The 21,337-nt window shown below is 38.1% G+C and overlaps 2 protein-coding genes across 2 annotated transcripts in view; one reads left to right on the forward strand and one right to left on the reverse strand.

Moving 5' to 3' along the window:
- Positions 1–7: 7 nt before the first annotated feature.
- lcmt1 (leucine carboxyl methyltransferase 1) lies at positions 8–5,712 on the reverse strand. Its single transcript, XM_020924294.2, has 11 exons — positions 5,355–5,712; positions 4,864–4,955; positions 4,199–4,320; positions 4,038–4,114; positions 3,700–3,761; positions 3,513–3,615; positions 2,959–3,079; positions 2,787–2,888; positions 1,682–1,773; positions 1,101–1,198; positions 8–858 (listed from the first exon to the last, which is right to left on the reverse strand). Exons 1-11 carry the CDS (start codon positions 5,438–5,440, stop codon positions 836–838), a joined length of 978 nt encoding a protein of 325 aa, XP_020779953.1. The 5' UTR covers positions 5,441–5,712; the 3' UTR covers positions 8–835.
- A 537-nt stretch (positions 5,713–6,249) lies between these two features.
- The window catches only part of arhgap17a (Rho GTPase activating protein 17a), a 42,114-nt gene continuing 27,026 nt past the window's right edge, over positions 6,250–21,337 (forward strand). The window contains 2 exon segments of the mRNA XM_055150047.1: positions 6,250–6,774; positions 16,038–16,077. Coding sequence (XP_055006022.1) covers positions 6,722–6,774; positions 16,038–16,077 — 93 coding nt within the window. The 5' untranslated portion in view covers positions 6,250–6,721.

Below are 21,337 nucleotides of genomic sequence, written 5' to 3' on the forward strand. Positions count from 1 at the left end.
ATTCTACTAGACATTATTGTTTTAATTATGTTGTATTGAAACAATTCAATACAAATGATTTGAAATTGTACTGATTTAACAGAAGGACAGAATAAAAACTAGCAGAGACTTGACTTGAAATGATTGTAGTTAAATTGTGGAAACTTAATATTACAATATAAATTCAGCACAAACAGTGATCCTCATCTTTATACATAAGTATACATAAGTAACTATACCATAGTACAAAATAGCCTTTTAGCCTTCACTTTGAGTGTGTTTTTTCCAGATAATCCTTTACTGGTCCATTACAGGGCACCATATACAGTCATTTGGAAGAATTACACCAGATGCCTTCCCTGAGCGAGATTTGAAGCCACTCATTTGATTTCTGTTTGTACTGAATTTATAGAACAGACATGTATGAACAGATTTCAGTTTGTAGTGTTGAAACAGATTTCTTTCCATTTATTATCCATTGTTGGCTACCTTGCAGATAAATGGCACATCAAACGTGATATTTTAAATAACAATCATCCTTGTATTGGTTGTATATTTACAGACCAAACATCAGAAGGGTGGCCTTCATTTTATGAATGATTGACACATGGCACATGGCACCACAGTGCCAGTGTAGAACTCTTAATTACTCCACAGTCTTTACACAGTCCGGTGTTATCTCAAACCTGCTGGAGGTGGTGAAGGACACTCATGGGGCACATTGTGCAGAAGCACTGATTTACATTGTGGAGAAGGTCCATGATGGTGCCCTGTGGGGTCAGACACTTCCTCTTTTTCACGTTTTTCTCTGTTGATGTTGGCGAGTCCAGATGTGAAAGTCGTAACTCTGCCTCTTTCAAAATGCTAAGTGCACCAGCCCTGAGGAAACACAACATAGGCTGTTTCTGGTAAAGGAAACATGAAAAAATGTGGACTGTTACACAAATGAACAATTTAACAGTTAGAACTAATGTTAAGTAAATACAAGAAATGCCACATGCAATGACCCTGCTATTGTATGGGACGCCTCTGACGGAATTTGGAACAATCATTTGAAATTACTGGCCCTTCCATGCTGTCAGAGCTGCGAATATGAGTGAACAGACGTGTTGTGTGATTACCGAGGTTAAGTTTGTCCTTTGTGGCCCAACAAATGCTGTAGTGCTGGAGCAGCTGCTGCAGGAGCTCCTTCTCATCAAGGAACTCCAAGCGTTCAATTCTAGGAATAAATAAACACTTCATTCATTCATTTAACAAAGAATGGACCAAGCATAATATTATGAACACCAACAGACATAAACATCCAGGGGGTGATATTGCTTCACCTGAAATGTATTTAACATATTCAGCTTGCATTTAATTCATCAAAAGTGTTTTTTTACTCAGAAAAACATGCTTTCTTATGAAGAATGGGTCACCTCTCGACAGATCTATCCTGTAATTTGGCCTGGTGGCACAACTTGCTCGTCTCCATGGAGACAAGTTTAATGTCATAGAGTAGTGATACATTCCAGTAAAGAAAAAACAGAGGCAGGCAGATCTTCAACTAGAAAAGTTACATAAAGCACCTTTAAAGACCACATCTCTTTATATGCTGTTCTGGGTCAAATATTAAAAGATGCACTTGTTGCACTAGATTTATGTGTATTCTAAGTCAGAAAGTGAGGGGCCAGTGTAGGCTCAAGCTTGGTTTCATTCATACCTCTCCACATCTTCTTGGGGGAGCATACCATACACTGTCATCATGTCCAGGGCATCCGAATGCTCCCAGCCAGCCTTCAGAAACCTCTCCTTCTGCAAACATTACACAAACAAGAACATCTAACCAATGAGGTATAAATACAAACAGAGGTATCGTAGATGTTGTTGCTGCGGTCATTGAGGCAGCCATGTTGTGACTGTAAGAATGGAAAAAAATTGCATAGAAAGTAATGTTAAAACAGGGGCAGAAATACTGATGAAACTTAAATGGTCATATAATGGAACTTTTGGAGCCCCGATAATACAGGAAACTCTTGTTGTGTTTGTCAGGACATGTTCTCACTGACTTATGAAAATGTATATTTATTTTCTCCCAAATAATACAACAGTCTACAACATGTTTTCCATATCTGTACACTGTATTTTTGTTCACTTGCACATTAGATAAAGCACAAATGCAAAAAAGTCCAAATAAGTCAGTTTCAAGAAAATTCCAGGAAAAAGTGCTCTCATCATTAGTTTGCAAGAGTCATTATTTAACATAGCAATGGGAAATGTATGTCTGTTACTCTAGAGTGTTTAATCATTCTATCTCTATAGCTGCATTTGCATTGAACAGGTAAAACTGCCCTCTAGTGGAAGAAATCTGGAAACACTCTGGTCAAAGAGAGCACTTATGGATTTACCAATTTAAGACTGTTACTCCCCGTGGACTTAATGTTGATGTTTTTTGTTAATATGGTCAGATATTTCATGTACATAATAAAAACGCATTTAATGTAAATATTTAACTGTTTTCTCTTGTTGTAGAGTGGGCTGACCTCACTCTGGGACCTCCTATTCATCTGAGGGGGATATGAGCTCCTGGGCTTGCAACCAATACGTGGACTGTGGTCCAAAGCAAGAAAAAATAAAAGAATTATCTGAGGATCGCTTTCGGCTGAAAAGTTATCTTAAAATAATTTTTTTATCCGAGTTTGCAGTGTAGTTTTTGCATTTTTAAAACTCTGGGTTACCACGGATATTCTTTGTCTAGCTTTATTATACCTCACTGATCTACATATATGAATTTACAGTATCTTATAAAGGAAATATTACAATATTACCTGAGTGTCCAGAGACTGACAGACCTCCACTCCAGCCAGAGTGCAGTGGCGATGCTGCAGGTTCTCTATCATCACCTGACCAAAGCGATCACTCATGTTCACCTGAGCATAAATGGGCATATGAGATAAAACTATTACGAAACCCAGACTTCTCCAATATAAAAGGACTTGCCTGTTCATAGTTGATGAACATAGCAGTGTGAAATGTCTCAGAGGCCCAGCGGACGAGATTTGAAGAGTGGGTGGGGGACATATACACCAGCACACATTCTGATACAAAGACTGTGGGCAATCTGTAACGGAAAAAAACAAATGCGGAAAAGATTCACGGATTGTTAAATTAGACTAGGGTTGCAAAAAATCAAAAATCTGATACTAATGGATAATAAAACTAATATCTGCACAAGATACTGATTTGAGCAGCTATTGATACTACAAAAAACACATTAACAGAACTAAATTTGAGCTTTATAAACAGTTTTAGTATGATTTTGGGTTTTATCTGAACGAATATAAGATCTTATGCTAAAATAATGAAAATAATATTATTTTGTGTAAGACAATTATTATTATTATTATTTTTTTTACTAATTCTATTATTTGAAAAAGAGCACTTTTTACCCTCATTTAGGTATTGTAACTGGTTTGTATTGAAGTATTGAGTGAATTCTGTGACAACAATATATTAGATACAATAAAACATCATAAATACATAAATACACTTACTCTGGGTTAAGCTGAAATTTCTTGAGCTTTTCATCCAGGCTAGAGATGTCCCTGAGATCTGCTCCAATGAGGCAGTAGCGATCAGAGTCAAGGCTGTTAGCATCTGAGAAAAAAGATATAATCAAAATAAAACATTCTACCTGCTGCAAGTTTTGAGAAAAAAGCATGGATATATGTTTGGACTTACCTAATAGTAGGGAGTCTGTTGAGTGAGTTTCAATGAGCGGTTTAGATAGTGGAGGTTTTGTCCTGTTCATAAAGAGATTTATATTTGAATTATATCAGTAAGCAATAAATAAAGGTTTTGCACACCAGTAAAAGAAAACTCACACAATTACAAAAATGTGAACGTGTAACACTCAAATTTGATTGCAAGAGTACTGTATGGCATAGCAATACTTGAGAGCTGTCTCCCTCTTCTGGTCAACCTACCCTAACCCACAAAACTTTGCTTTTTTTCTGCGCAGAGACGCAGTGGCTGTTTGTAATTGACACCATCTGTGCAACGTAAAAGGGTTGTCTTACTTTATATTGTGAATTTTTCTGGCCACGACTGTTGGAAAATCAACTTCAAAGTACTTCCTCGGCAAGAGGTTCTCTTCCTGTGAGACACATGTTGAGTTTATGTGACTCTGCTTTTACGTGCAAAGTAATAATGTAAATAATAACTCAAAGATAAGCTCTACCTTTAGTCTCCAGAAAGTGGTGTCCAGTCCTGCACCAAGATTGATAACTTGACAGTCGCACTCAGTTTTCCGAACGAAAGCATCGAGAAGATGGTTGACTCCTTTAACACGAGCGTAGTAACCTGTGTGGATATTAGGTATTTTAAGGTCTCATAATAATCATCACATTTCATCACATCAACATTTCAAACTCTATTTTCATTACAGAAAAGGCACAAAACTCAGTGCCTTTGATATTCACATTATTCAGAAATGTGATAGTAAAGTAAAAGACAAAAGAGAATTTACTCTTTAAATTAGGGCCATGGGGTCTCATAATATTAGTTCTGATATAGATCTCAATCTGCATAAGTACTGTGTGTGAACTAGGAAACTATTCAAACTAATTAGTTATTTTTCCAATCCAAATGTAAACACATGGGAAAAAAGCTCACAAAATAATATTTCTTATGTGTGCACAATCTTTCCTAACAAAGATCAAAACGTCATTCATTACAAACAGTTTGGTAGTAAGTGTGCAGGCTTTGTCTCACTTTCTACGTTCACTGTAGTAGCCTTGCACCAGTGATGTGCGTATATCTATACCTCTTATGAAGCAAGATCTTGTAGTAGGAGAATAAATATCTGTGACTTAAGTCTTTTGACAACCCAGTATTTAAGCTCACCTCTATTTATCTCTGGAGCTTTACGTTCTCCTACAGATCTTGCAAAATACTGGATATATAGGTCCTTCCAATATCCCTTACTGGCTGCAAACCTGTTAAACAATTAAGAAAAATATTAAAATAAGGATAGTCATATTGTAGCTGTATTATACCTGAAATTAACATTACAGTGCAAATGCAAATAACTATGAATACAGTTACAGCAATCTAATGCCAACTAACGAATCGAGAGAGGCATCAAAGAACAAAACCTATAGCTAGCGTTATACAATACTGAGTTCTATTTTTATTATTATTATTATTATTTTTTATCATAGGCTATGATTATATCATATGTGCTAGAGAAGATGAGATTCTATTATTGCCCTATTAATGAAGTTGAAGTTAGACTTTTTGTGGAAATAAGGTTTTAAAGTAGTACATTTTTCTCATACGTTATCGTAACTGGAGTGGCATGGTTATAAATGAAAGAATGATTATTATATTTTTACCGTTTGCATAAGGTAGCGTCGTCACATGTGGCCCTGACTGCTTCGTCTGCAGTGTCCGAGTCCGTAAAAGTCTGTCGTGATGCCATTTAATATCTCTAATCTTGTACACTGAACATTAGAAAGTATTGTATGATCCGATAGCTCTGCAATATCTGCTACACCAAACAGCAGCACATGCTAACAGCTAGCCCCATTTTGACAGGTGAGCTTGCCTGACAACATGACACCTTTCCAAATCACCCAGGAAGAAGTGAGCAAATATCAAGCAAAGACGATTAAAAAAAACCATGCAATTCTTTGTATTCTAATAATAACCTGCTCAATACCAAAAATGTATGAAATGTTTAGAACGGAAGCAGATTACACTTCCGGATAAGAACTTTCATATTAAAATATGTGTGCGCCACAATTTTATTTTGAAAATTAAAACACTCCGTGGCCGCGAATGGCCTGGAAAAGAAATCACATTAAAAATCTATAAAACAGAGAGTGACCTACATTGATGATGGGCGCTATATGCAGAAACAGAAGCTATCTTTAAAAGGCACAATGCTGTGTTTATATGCTTTTGTATCTTCCAGTTTGAAGTTTTACATTGTTAAACTTTACAACAACAAACCATAGTCTCACTGGATGAACTGTACTTTGTGCGAGCAATAATAGTTTGGCCAGTGCAATGACAGTCGGTGTCCGGAGGACGGCGCTCCTGCAGTGCGCTGCTCTCCCCTTTGCTCCTTTCCTCACACTTCTCTCTCATCTCATCTCTCTCTCTTCTCTCTCCACTCCCCCCCCCCCTCTCTCTCTCACGCGCTCTAGGTCCGACTCTCTCTCTCCTGCCCCCCTCTCCCTCTCTCTCCTCTCTCTCTCTCTCTCTCTCTCTCTCTCTCCTCTCTCTCTCCCTCTCTCTCTCTCCCAGGCAGAGGCAGAGGTGCTGCTCTGGCCTCTGCTGCTCTCTGCTCCGCTTTGGGAACAAGCGGCAGTGGATTAAAGCGCTTCCCTAACATTAGCTGCTCGGCTAACGGGTCTGATGGAGTTATGAGAGCGTGGAGCGGCTGAAAGTTTGTGCTGAGCAAGGACTCTGGGACTTTAATGCACGGGACACAACTCAACACAAGCTTCGGAACATGCCGTCGCCCCCAAAGGGAACTTTTCCCTAGAAACTCCACTTGGGAAAGGCTAGCTCTGCTAGCGAGGCTACAAACTATTTTTAATTGGCTTTAGGCTCAATGGCTGCTGCTTACTTTGGCCGATCATAAGGACAGCGGACAGACCGTGAGCGGGGACAAACCCCGTGCTCTTCATGACAAACCAAAGGACCGCTTGGAACACAAACTTGGTCAGACTGTGCTGGAGGAAAGGGACCCAACATGAAGAAACAGTTCAATCGAATGAAACAACTCGCCAATCAGACTGTTGGCAGGCAAGTAGTCCAACTTGAATCACATATAACTCCTAACCATGCACACGGGCACTTTGTCTTCATGAATGAAAATGCTTTAGCACAGTAGACTAGGCATGACACCGGACTGAGTTAACCTAGATCTGTGTGTAAGCAGTGCCATCTGAGCCCATCCAGATGTCCCGTTCAAAGAGTGAATCAGCTATTAAGTGACGCACACTCAATGAACGCTCTGTGACAGATTGCCTGACCACCTATGGCATAGCTACATGATTTCTATTATAGATGTTATTTGTTATAGCCTATTTATATCATATTATACTGATGCATTGTGTACTACTGCGACTCAGCACGTTGAATGTAAGTCTAGCACAGTCATTACTGGAGTTGCTTCAGACTGTTTGTGTGTACAGTGTCTGAGTATGAATCCTCATTTTGAATGCTGTGGTGTCCACTGCAGCCTTCACTTTCACTTACAGGATCATTATGTGTGTGGTTGTAAAGATCCCCTCCATTCCTGAAACTCTGCACTTCCTAATTCAGTCCATAAACTTATCTATTGTAGCCTCTGTTCTGATCTTTCATCTAACATCTATTCTTCTGTTATCCATTTTCTTCTTTTTGAAACCACATTCATATCAAATGTAAGACAAGACTGTATTGACTCATTCTGTCTTGGCTTGTGACTGGACCATAATGTTGTTAAGTCTAAAACACAATGTCCCATTGTAAGTGGATATGTGAAGTTGCAGTATCTCGACTCTAGTCATGTACACACATAACTACGTCAGTATTTAGCAGTGTGATTACTACCTGGGGCTTGCCTCTCATGTTGGGTGCCATGTTTGCCAGGGCACAAAGCTATTCTCAAGATAAAGATGAAAACACTTCCACAAACCATGAAAGTACTTTTTAAAATCAAACTTGAGCTGTATCTAGTAACAGCTGTCAAAACTGTAGAGTTGAACAAAACAAACACAAATATTGTTTGTAGATCAGTAGAGATGTGGACTATAGAAGAGCGTTTTGCAATTTGGGTGTTTTAATTTGAGATATGGGCCAAAGATATTGTCTAGATTTGCTAAAAATAAGAACATTTTAATATATTTCGTAGGTTATGGTGGACCCATGGGGAAAAAAACAACCCTAAACTGTAATAACTTGTCGACAATGTACCAAATTTTTCATGTAATAATATAAAAGTAGTACAGATATATTGTAGCATATTATAGCCCTTGTATTTTTTCAACCGCGAACCCAAAAGAAATGCTGGTGCACTGTTAGCATGCTGGTTATCATCAGCAGTAGCAGCTCCAAACTTAGCTTTAGCCCCAGAAAGCTGTGAAAAGCTCTTATAAAGTCATCAGTCATCAGGCTGACTAATTAGGATGCTAAGAAAGCATTGGGAAAGTGTGGAATAAGTTTGGACTGTTGTAACTGGTTTAAAATGAACTAAATCTCTTTTTCAAAAACTTCACAATAAAAACAAGACATCTTATAAACCTGCCCATTAAAATGATTATGCAAATTAGTTTCTTTCAATTACATAAGTATTTTCAGCTTTTGTGATTGAAATTTCAATTCATTTTGCTGCCCTGCTTTTACCTCTTAGCATTAGCCCAACATCTTGCCTGTTTTCTGCATATTTTGATTGAGACCTCGTTGTCTGGCTTATGGATATGAATGCATTGTTAAGCTTATTTGTTTGCTACACATTTAGTTCCATTATGGAGACTTTCTCTTGCAGCCAGAATTCAAGATGAGGAGAGAACAGGGCATCTGGAATACTCATTGTTGACTCTGTGCCGGTAGCTGCAGTAAATCAGAGCCAAGCATGTCAGTGATGCAGAAACCAGACTTATGTACGTGATGTGGTGAACTTGCAGTAACTCTTAAGTACAGCTAGGGGTTAATCGCTGTCTCAAACTCATCTGTCAGCAAATGTGTTACAAAGGAAAATCCATTCTTCATTTTGCCTGTTAAGATATGTTTTTTCAGAACTTTAAGAGCCCCAAAGCCGCCCCCTGGGTTCCTCCCATTGTGCGAGTGGCAGAACACAGTGTCCAGCAATGCAGCACTTTTGGAGGAAATCTCTCCTTCTTCTTTTGCAAACAGGAAGCCGTCCTCCCAGACACATGCCAGCGCTTTCTAGAGACGAGAAAGGGGAGAGTGATTTGAGGTGGAGGTGCAGGAAAAACAACACGTGATGGAGAAAGAGCGGTGCAGTAAGGAATGTTATTGTAATGGATGGAGTAGGTTGCGTCTTTGAACTTTTTGCGCTCTTAATGTTGGCAGGAGAGGGCAAGATAGCAACAGCGGGTCCGTAGGGGGTGACTTAATCCAATCATCTTCAGCAGCACAGTGGTGACCTCAAAGTCACGCAGCAGGATGAGATCACAAGTGTAAAGATGAGGCTAGATGTGTGATCACTGAGTAGATATAGTTTACTGGAAGATTTCAGAGTGACTATGATGATGAAGGAACAGTACCACTGACTTGTGTACTTTACTTCATAAATATAGAGGGAAATCATTTTCTATTTTCTGAACTCAGTTCTAAAAAACATATGCTAAGGTTGCAACATTAATCACAATTGAATCGAAATCACAATTTCACAGGACTTAATTAGCAAATTGCAAAGGCTGAAATTTTTGAAGTACCATCATTTCCTTGACAAACAACAAAATATCGCAGATATCTTTTATTAGTTTACCAGTTCATATTTCAGTCTTTTTGTCAATTCTACTGGATTTGTTTAAAAAGTGATTTTTTAAAAATGAAATCCCATTATTAAAACAATAATCACTAATCTAAATCAAAGTTGCAGTGCTTCATATCAAATTATCTATATCATAATTGCTGTTTTAAAGATATGCAAAATTAAATTAATCAATTAAAAATTCTCAAAATACTGCAAATTTAAAGGCATTTGTTAGCATTTTTCTGTATATTTTTTTTCTATTCCAGCTAAAATATCTTCTTAATATTGCTTTTTGACAGTATCACCCGCCCCCATAGAAGAGAAGCTTACTTTCCCCACATGTCAAAGTCATCCATCTTTTTTGGTCAACTAACTGGCTGTAAACTCTGGTCTATAACTTCACCTGTTGCATTCAAGAGAAGATCTTTGTGGAGATTTGATGTTTTTGTGCATGCTTGAACTGGACATTTTTGTGTAGAGTCATTGCAATTTGCCATTTGCAACTACTGAAGTAGCAATTTTGATCCAGTTGTGATAAACCTATGGCATGTGTAAAAGAGCTTTAAAAACAGAATCAAACTTTTTAGTGATGTTGTTTAACTTGACATCTAATAACATTTAATTACAAACTTCACTTGTATGGACATCCCAGTACATGTATCAGATTGTACTACCGGCTACATCAAAGCCTGTACTGGATCAGCAGGTTTCCAGTATAAATCAATCAACCTCAAGTAAGTGAAGTGAGATAAGCTGCTTTGAGTGAATGTGAGAAAAAAAACAGTAAAGCCTCCCTTAATGTCAATCGCTCAGAAGTACACAAAGTCGTCCATCGCTTTACACAATCCCACTCAACTTGACTGACACATTACGAAGCTGATGTCTTTAGTCTAGATATTGTTTTATTCAACAGGTTTCGCAGTGTGTTGGTCCCATGGGGGCTCAGAGGTGACCTGGTGGAGGAGGGTGACTGGGTGTTTCCATAGTGAACACAATGAGGTGTGTCAGCTGTCAGCGTTCCTTTGTTTCCCTTCGCCCAGCAGACACACATGACCCACAACCTTCTAGATCATTTCTGCCACGTTTGTTTTAGATACTGTACATTCTGAACAAGGGCTGAACGATTTGGGAAAAATATCTAACGGTGATTTTTCTCAGACTTTGTGATTTAGATTTTGTGATTGTACTGCCTCAAATGTTCCACAGTATAATAATACCATAACCTTACATTTATTCAATTATGGAAGGTTTGATAGCTCAAAAATCCTAGAAAAACAAGAATTCTGACAGTGAGCGGGGTCACGTCTCCACAGATCTGACCTGTAACTTGGGCTGGTTTGGTCTCCATGATGATAGAAAGGTTTAATACTATACTGACAGACCCTCCACCAAAAAAGATGCACTTTTAGTAGTAGGATTCTGTTTAAAGTTTACAGAGAATTTACTAAAAACTCAAACATGACGTGATAAACAGTCAAAATCAAAACATGCCAAAACAGGCAGGATATTTAGTTTTTTGTAGAAGAAATTATGGTTCTTTGCCATTTGTTAATTGCATCCATTGAAATTATATTGTGGTTCATCTTTCAACCCGACTCTGCACATGCTTTACATTCACCAAATATTCCTGTGACAGCGTTTTTTGTTTATTTTTTTGGGGGGGTCAGTCTTTATCATGGATTCTTTTTCTTTGTACTAGTAGGGAACTTTTTGTTATTGTACTCATTATAGATTCAAAGCAGTGTTGTATTCTGCTACTGCACATTTAGAATATTTTTGGGATAATTTTGCTTTAGTGTTGTGTCAGTGGCATAAATTAGTTTCGATATTATACTCATCTTTGTTTAGCAATAGATCACACTTCAAAATGTACCATGGCCGACCTGCTTGCATAAGAGCTACTTGAATGGGCTGACTCACTCATTTATTCTTGCTAGTCTTTCATGTGCGGCAGTATCCATTACCGTTCATCTTAAGCTGCCAACTGTTGCGAGTGGAGTGGAGCAGGGCCGCCCCTTCTCACAGCTATTGTCTCACCTCGCCATGGAAACCTGAGCATCCAAGACTGTGGGAGGAGTCGCACTTTGCCTACTGTGTCTCTAAGGTGGGCTGGGGTCAGATCTGTGTCAGCTGATCACTGCTAAAACAATTGTGGCATTTGTTGTGAGATGGTCCTTTGTGGAATTAGGAAGAGGCACGCACTATAAACAATGACTTGTGAATATTACCCTTGATTTTGAATTTCAAAAAATTTATAATATTTAGCTTGAAATGAGAAGCAATATGTGGAAAAATCAACAACTAGTCAGCATGAATTCAAGCCTTTCTAACTCATGTAGTTAAAGGGTTATACCAGATTTTTTCAAGTAATCAAGTAAAATGTACGGATAGATTGTAAAAGCAATTGCTGGTATCAAAACGAGACCCCTGTGTGCTGTCTGCATCTAATTATAAATATTTTTGTATCATTTGCAAACCAGGTTGGTGTGCCGTTTGCATGCTAGTTGATTTTAGCTTTAGCAGTGTGGCCTCTGAAAGTTGTGAAAAGCACTTTTAAACTCATTGTGGTTAATAATTAAAAATTTGGAAAGCATTCAAAAGAGGAGTAACGGGACAGCAGCTAACATTTTAACATGAACTAGCTTTGTGTTTCATGTTTTTAAGGCAGCAAAAAAGCACAGAGTTACAGCTCCGTTAAAACATTATTTCATAGTGTGATTATTTTTGGAGAAGGGTATATAAAAGAACATTACTGTCTGAACCAAGGGTGCAAATGAGTCACAGCAAGGTAACAGAGGTTAACGTGATTAACCGGGCTGGATTACTCAGCAGTGCTTGGTGTTACTGTTGGTATGGATACACTACTCGCTCTTGTTTTCATTAGTTTCAACCCATGAGACACAAATAGTACACTGTTTAAACTGTGTTGTGGGAAAACAATTTGTTAAGGCCTGTTTTGTGTAGTTGAAAGCTGTTATGTTGGCCTGTCCTATCTCCTATTAGTTCTTTTCAAGCTCTTTTCACTCATTATGCACTTATCTTATCATTTAGCCATCCAGTCTTCAATTTGTTAGATGGATCCCATAAGCAGGCAATAATGAATATGCCCCCATTCTCCCTGTGCATTGTTCTCTCACCTCTGATGCAAACAATTAACCAAAAAGACCAAAAGCCATTGCATTTTTGCATCAGGAAGGGCATCAGGCTTAAACTAAACCAAATTACCCTTTATTTTGTTTTGCTATGGTGAACTGTGCTCACCAGTGCTTTAAGTAGATTTATATTCTTGATAATAAAGGTACAATATTAAAATTTTCTGGTGAGTAGTCTGCCAACTGCTTGTCTCATAACAAGTTCTTACTCTGATCAGGGTCTTTTCTCCATAGATCTGACCTGTACTTGGGCCCTGTGGAGTCACATGCTTGTCTCCATGTAGATAGATACGCTTAACATACATACTTAACATACTGGGGAACATTAAAGGCATCTCCACGGTGACAAGCAGATGACAGACCTCCCACCAGAAAAGTTACATTGTACAGCTTTAATGCGTGGTTAATTTTCCTGGCACGTAAACACGACCACAACATGGCGTCGATTCTGTGGTTTCACTCTTTCTCATATAATGCAAACTGCACGGCTCCCATATTTTCCACTCCTTGTAGCGCTTGTGGCTTCTAGACCTATGACCTCACCAGCTCAGTAAAAATCCTTCCTCTCATCCTCTGTACATTATTTTTCTCATTTGGCACCCGCAAGTTTCCTTCTCTCCTCTCCCCCCATCTCCTTCGTATGTGAGTTTTCTTTCTCCACTAAACTCCAAACTATCGTCTTATTCGGCCTTTTCCAAGCACTCCCGGACCCTGTATTGTAATTGGAAGCAGCTGCGAAGTCACTGAAGAGGTTACTATAGTTCATAAAGACCATTTTTTGGGAAAGGATCCATTGCTAGCGCCAGTTTTATGAAAGAAAAAAAGACTAGTTCATTCTTTCGTACTGTACTTGGAAATCTTTCATATGGGTTAAAGGGATTGATCAAATGTTGGCGCAAAGAGAAGTTATGAGAGGAGCTGGGGGAGGAGAGACAGTCTGGCATGTGAAAGGGGAAAAGCAGAATTGAGACATTGCTAGAGGCCAACGTATAAAGATTTATCTGTGCGCCTGCATGTGGTAACCGTCCATTATGCAAACTAATCATATGTATTTGCCTAAATGTTATACCACCTATGGATTTTATAGCCTGTGCTGCAGGACAAGGAGGCTAGCAATAAAGTACACAAAGAATGTGGCAAAACAAAATTCGAAGTGTAGTTTTATGTTAGTTAACAGCTAGCATTAAAGCATCAAGCAAAGTATGATACTCTCAGTTACATTAAAAGACATTATCTGTATCAAAGTAAGTTTTTGTTTGTTTTTTTATACATAAATATGCATGAAAGTGTGTAAACAAAAGCACATAGCTAATTAGCATAAACAGTTTGTAGGCTATTAGTATACCTACATGTTTACTCATAGTTCTTACCAGAAACTTTGTACTAGCGTTAGCATTCGGTCGATAAAACTAAAATCTCCAAATCTCTCCAAATAAATAATGTTTGAGTGCATCACCCTTAAGTAAAGAAGAGATAACTTCACTCAAGTGAAGCTGAAAATTGACCATCCATTAGCAATAGCACCAAAGCTAGCAATTATAAATGAGCTGTCCGTCACAGTACTTTTGCCATAAAGAGACAGCTGATTGGTCTGGTATTTTTAATGACGTGTTTAATGAACCAAGAATCTAACAGAACCACAACAGACCACCATAAAATTGAGTGTTCAAAGAAGACAATGCCAACAGACCATCAAGAGCTATTGTTGAATCACACTTTGGTCTGAAAAAGTTAATTTGTCACTTTTGTCACGGACAGATGCCACAACAAAACCTATTAGCGATAGGTTATTATTTTTGGAAAGGTTGCATGACACTTAGGGAGTGTTTGGAGAACTGAAAAAGGGTTCTTCAAAATGACAATGCTTCACAGACTGCATTGTGTCATACTGGACTTTCTGATCGCAGGATGTAGTCTGTTGGTTTGTTTATTGGTCCAGATCAGACATACAGTGATAAAAGATGCTTATCAAATATACAAGGCTATGTGATGTAGTCTGTGCTCAGAGCTTTGGAATGTTTGAGACCATTTAAAAACAGGAAGTGATGTGTCCAGCCATTTCCACCTATTAAATATTGTACAAAATGTATTTCCGAAGTGTATTTTTCAACCATTCATAAACAATATTTTGAATTCTCTTGACGTATGCCAGTGTAGCTCTGTTGATAATATTGAGAAGTTGAGGTAGGCTTGTTACCTTGTATTGATTATGCCCTTCCACTATAATGTTTGAATTGCTTAAAAAAAAAGTGCTGCAAATTGAAATAATATGTTCCATTAAATCAAGACTGTACCACATTGTGTGAAATATACCATATTTAATAATTTTGAAAAAATATTGCCTGACAGATCCAGAATGATAGAGTATATCTATTTTTTTTATACAGAGGAAATATCAGTCTGGTCCCTGCACCCTCTGTCATGTCTCAAAAGCAAACGTGATGGTGCAATCAGATTTGTTTTTTTCAGTGACATGTGCAGTACGAAGGAGCTCATTGGTCATCTATATTTTTTACAAACATAATTACAGTTCTCTCACATTTCAGATGAGCAGAGTTAATCGATTCGCTCATTTATTCTGCAAAACTCTGCAATGTTTTTCAGAATCTCGTGATATTTTTTTTACTTTTTTCCTCATAAGCAACCATATTTGTTGATTGGCTAATCCACCTGTCAATCACAGCCATTTGAAAATTGAGAGATTCACCAGTGACCAGACGTCTTTGTACAGTATTGAAGAAGTGTGTATTCTGGATTCCAGGCAAGACGAGAATGGCTTGGTCATAATAAATTATAATCTAAAATAATAAATATTCCAAAGGTCTTCTTACAAAAAGCAATATCAAAAAAAGAAATGAAAATTATTGCTGAAAAACTTGTTTTCATTTCATTTTTTTCTCAGATGTATTTCCTGTTATTACTGTGTATACAATTGTTTACATTGATAAAAGCCTGAGATGTTATTCTAGGTGTGTTTTTATACCTGCCGCTCAGTGTGAAGGCGTTAGGTGTGTTGAGCTGAGCCGGCGTTTCCCAGCCTTCTCCTTTTAAGTGAATCTAATCTGTCTGACCTCTCCCAGCACTACTATTAGCTTACTATTAATAGGCCCTGGCTAAACTGTGCTGTAAGACTGTGTACACTTTAGCTAGCACTGGCTAACACTCATCTGCTATTTTTATTATTAGGCCGAGATTTGTATGTGTCTGTCATATTTGGTGAATCATTTGGACCCACCCTTTATGCAACTTTCCCATAGCTCTAAAATGATGAATACTTGGAGTCACTAAAACCAGTTTGTCAGGAGTGGTATTGTCCTTAAGATAGTTTGAACATGACTGTGCCGTGTCATGCTCTGCAGTTACTTATCTGTGTCTCTGGCGGTCTGTCAGCACTAATCAGTGTCTTTTCTGTTGTCTTTTCTCACCCACAGAGCAGAGAAAACCGAAGTGCTCAGTGATGACCTCCTGCAGGTAAATCATTCATTAAACTCCCACTGTACACTCCAGCCCTAACCCCAGAGACCAGGCATGCATGGTACTACACAGGACTGAATGGTTGTGCAGTAAAAATATTCATGCAATACTGTGATTGTGTGGGCAAAAGATTTAAGTGAGGTCAAATGTTCACCTACCAACTAGAGAGCTGACGGTTTGAACCCTTCAGGGAGGGCCCTTCAGCAATACATTTCACCCCAAGGCCATTGCCTATGTCAAACATCTGTAGCCTTTCACCTCTACAAGCGAGACAAGCACAACAAGATGAATACTTTAATTTCCATAAAGTGAAGTTCATTATTTTAGAACACTACATATGGTATAACTAAATAACTAGATTTTATTGCAATGTATCAATGCATAATTTCTGTATGTCAGTATGAGTGTTGGAAGTATTTTGAACAATGGAAAGCTACTGAACCACACTTTTAAACTCTCTGTGTTGCAAAAACCTGCTCTGAAATCTTGTAAAAACATTTTATTGAGTTGACATTGCCTACACTGCAAGAAAAAATGTGCAGACCGTAAAAGAAAACAGTTTCAACCAATGCAGTCCTTTGATATACTAATATGTTTTTATTACTTTATTACTTATTATTCTTACTTGAGTTCTGATAAGGTAATAAAGAGAAAGTATTTAGCTGAAAACAGGATGGCAATTCAACCATTCACATGCAGACTGCCTTCCTGAAACTGCACTTCCATTAATCTTATGAACTCTGTGCTAACATGACCCTGCTAGCCTGGGTTGGCTAAGTGCTCTCTGGGCTTCCTCCTGAGACATCCGTGCTGGGTCTTCAAGCAGCGTGAATTGCAGGTGGGGTCAGGGTTGATGGTCTAGCTGCTCAGCAAAGAAATTCCATCGATGAAGATTATTATTTTTTTGGTTCAAATAGGAGGCGTCGCGGAGGTTAAAACAAGTGGCTCTGCGTCACTACAGCCACAATGTCTGGCACCCTCCACCCTCTTTGTGAAGACGGCACATAAACAAGCAGCTCCCAAAGACTTAAAATACCTCCAGGATTGATGTGTGAAGGGCATAGCTAAGTGACAGCTAAATTGCTAATGCAAAGAGACTTGTGAACAGAGGATGCCCCTGTGTAAAGTATAGCCAGACAGTGGACTCAAAGAAGTGATTGTGCTTGAGGCCTGGACAGAGCACTGTTCCTCACCACACAGGAACTCAGTGTGTGATAAAGAGAGGGGAGTGTGGGACTAAGGCCAGAAATAGCGTGACCTCTCAATTCCATCAGCGCTCTTGTCACTCTAAACTGCAAAACATAACATCTTGTCTGCAATGTTGAAAAAGTTAAGTACAGTTTTGATAAGTTTTGTCCCAATATTGCTGTGAAAGTTGAGCAGATGGAAGAAATTTGTCAATCAACCCTAGTCCAAATTGGGTAGTTTGTAGTAATGGATACGGTATCAGAAAGTAACAATTCTCATGCAAAAAATATCTCTACTTAAAATTTCTCAAAATGTGCTGTTTTAAAAATATAGTCAGTTTTTTATATACTTTGTTAATATTTTAGTTTATCTGCACATACTAAATATAATCAGTGCATTTTAAAACAAAACTTCAGTATCGGTTTTAGTATTAGATCAATATCATGGTACTTGCCATAGTTTTATTTGACACCAGATTAAAACAAAACTCTGTGGTATCACCCATCAAGTCAAGCTAGTATTCTCCAAAAAATTATCATATTTTTATACATTTCTTTTTGCTTATCTTGTCATTTTTTTTGTTAGAGGTTGACACTGCAAATCAGTTGCTCTGTGATTTGGCAGCTTATGTAACAGATAACCTTCCTGTTGATACAAGCCATATACTGTGACTTAGGTAGACAATTTGGGTGTGTGTCTTGCTCAAGGACATGATGACAGTATGTTCCAGCCAGGTTTCAACTGACATCTTATAAAAATCCGATGTTCCCACTTAGCTTGATCATTATCTTTCCATTCTCCATAATCAACATCCCTAAATTGTAGTCCTATTTCAAAGTACTTTTTCTGTACCCCATATTTTAGGACTACAAGAGTTATCACAATCGTACTGAAATCTTTGAAGTTCCATAATTTCCTCCACAAACAACAAAATATTCTGTTTAAATTCTGCATAAAAACCCTGTAGTTTAGATCTCAAGATTTCAATATTTTTGTCAAGTCATCTGGACAAGTGTGAACTTTAAACAGAATACTATTATTAAAGCAAATCTAATCACAATCTCAATACTCATCAGAAAAATAGCAATGAGCTATTTTACCCAAATCGTTTAGACCTATTATCCTGACCCATCTGCAAGTCTTCCCATCTCCCTCTTTTTGACATTCTTTCATTGGTGTCTGTTAACGTAGCAGGTGGGAGTTAGCTCTCTCTGTATTTGGCCTCCTCTTCTCCTCCGCTCTTTCATCTCGTGCCTGCCTTTTTTGTATGCGGTTGTTCGAAGAGGCAAACAGCCAGACAGCATTTTTCTGCCAGCTGTCCAGTTCTCCCTGCTCCTCCTGACTTCAGAGCTTCCATGGAAATAATCTGTGAATACCAGCGCATCCTTAAGTTACACGCACTAACCATAACACAGTTGGCACTTGTAGCAATGCAAACAGCCTGGCGTAAACCCCAGGCTTTTGTTTGTAGAAGTTTATAGTTGAAAGAGAAAGAATTTTTTTTTTTTTTCTTGGTGCAAAAACTTATCCTTGTGGCACAGCAGCAACCAAAGATGTGATTGAAATTATGTATGAAAAAAGCAGACCATATTCCAGATAAATTAATATTGGCGCCGATACTGAAAAATGTTCTGGATCGGTATATCTGTTTCTTTTATATATTCGTTGGACATATACAATAATGTAATAAGACTGTTACTGTTCATAGTGGGCCCCAAAAAGCCTTACAATATTGTAATTATGTAAAAAAAAAAAAAAAAAAAAGAGACCCTATTGCATTATGATTTTTCTATCAAATTAAGAATTATACATTGGCAACCTCAACATTTTTCTCCTATAACAATTGAAAAAAAAGATTGCGTTGGTAGTAGTGTAAGGTGGAAATGATAAAAAAAATTGTTATTACATTCAAGATCACATAAAAATCATTAAAAAAAATGTTCTATGTGTCATTCCAGTAACAGCATTTCATAAATTTAAGCTTTTTCAAAAACACAAAAAAATCTGACCCCAGCCACCCACGTCTTGGGAATCCCAGTTCTTACAGTAACTTAATCAGCATATTACTTGACCTTTTAATGCAACGATAGGTTTATTCGGTACTTGTCCAGACATGCTCACTTCCTCTCTTAGAAACCAGTAAACAAACACACGCACGCTCTACACTTGCACTTTGTGCGAATGTTCCACTGTGCTACTTAGCAGCGGGATTCCCTGGCTTCTGACGCGTCACTGAGTCGACCCAAGTGCTGACCTCATCTCGCAACCAGAGGAAAACGTACACCCTGCTCCTCTCTGCCCCCTTCCTCTCCTCCCCTCTCCTCCATAGTACTGTGATGTGTGGATGCCTTTGCTTTGTATACTGACAATAGAAGGAAGGAGACTGCACAATGTTGTCTGACAGTTTTTCCAATAGCTCAGGAACTAGTTTATTGGGAGTCCCCTACTTAAAAGGATCCAAGTGCTACAGAGGGAGTAGGCAGGGGTATTGTAAGTTGAATTTCCTGATGTTGAAGTAAAAAAACAGTCTTGCAAAAAAAAAAAAATAATAATAATAAAATAAATATGATGGAAAAATATACTTATGCAATGTATAACAAGCAATGTTGGCAATATCTGACAATATCTGACTTGGTTCAAAGCTTGAAATCGTTCGCAGATTCAGATTTCATTTCAAATTTAAAATGAATGTCCAAATTCAAAATAAATGACCAGCTTTTATAACTAACAATGATAGGCACAAGAAGAAACAGAAAAGTAAACAGTTTAACCAAAATACTTTGAGAATTCATGTAATAACTGATTTATGTGCCAAATCATATTTTCATAGAGTTAGTAAAAATAAATGACCTGTTAAAAAATTACAAGAGATAAGCACAAGAAGAAATAAAAGGAAAAGGTTACCTCATATTTTCTAGCGATTGAATTTAAACCAATAAAGTTATATTTACTGTCTAATCTTTTGCAGTTGTAGCCCAAAAAGTTGTAGCCAGAATGTACACAAATAAGCTGATAGAAATAATAGCACTAAATTCAAGTACGTAGACTGTCACAATAAAAACTACAATTTACTCCAAGTACTCAAGTTATCATAACACATCCGTATCTGTCTCTGTACCAAAAGCTGTTCCCAGGCTTGTGCATTTGCTAAGACTCATCCAGCTGTTTTGGGAATGTCGCGGGTCGGCCGTGATGACGTAAGAGCTCTAGAACATGTGGGGAGTGAATGCGGATATCTGCTGCTGTGGAATTCCCGCTCTCTCTCTGTTCTGTTTTTGGAACAATTGTGTGGAATTCAGCCTCATCCTCCCTCTCCTCTTTCTCTGCAGTTATTTTTCTGCGTAACGACCCCTATCGCCCCCTGGCCCCCGCTGTTCTTGTTTTAAATTTAGAGCGGTGTTTATCCTGATTCATGAGGGCACTTTTGTCACTTAGCACCACCCCACAGACATTAACTATCTTGTGTATTGCCAAAACGCTACCAGACCAGTTTTACTTGGAACTGATGTGGTGATTTCATACAGCCCACAGCGTTTCTCACAAGCGCTGCCAAAAGCACTCGTCAAACTGCTAACTAGCAAGTTTTGAACCATAAATAAACTGTAATTCCAGTTCCTTGTAGCTTGAAATGTTGATGCTTGTCTCACTTGAATGTGACAAAACTTGTAAATAGCCAATGTCACTCACACCAAAACAAACATGGGAAGTGCGTGCCATATAGCCTACAAACTGTACTTTTGGTCACAGATCAGTGACCGTTGCCATGGCACTACATCCGATGAGTCATGTGTTTTTAGAGCCAACATTCCAGCGTTGTTTTGCACCCGCTGAGAAGAATCAATCACCCCTGACCTTTGACCTTCGGAGTCCCTGGAGGCAGAGACAAATCAAATGGCTCTATGGAAGTGGACTTTATTATATAGAGTGTCCTGTGCTCAGAAGGCCTAGCACATATTGCAGACTTACTCTTGGGACTGGACTTCAGTGAAATATGGAACAAGGCAATAAAGACACTAAAGAGTTAATGTGCTGCCTGCATTGATTTGTTTGTGAAGCTGGAGATTGCTCA

Source organism: Boleophthalmus pectinirostris, unplaced genomic scaffold (assembly GCF_026225935.1).
Source record: "Boleophthalmus pectinirostris isolate CB_2022bp ecotype Guang Dong unplaced genomic scaffold, ASM2622593v1 HiC_scaffold_14, whole genome shotgun sequence".
Classification (NCBI taxonomy): domain Eukaryota; kingdom Metazoa; phylum Chordata; class Actinopteri; order Gobiiformes; family Gobiidae; genus Boleophthalmus; species Boleophthalmus pectinirostris.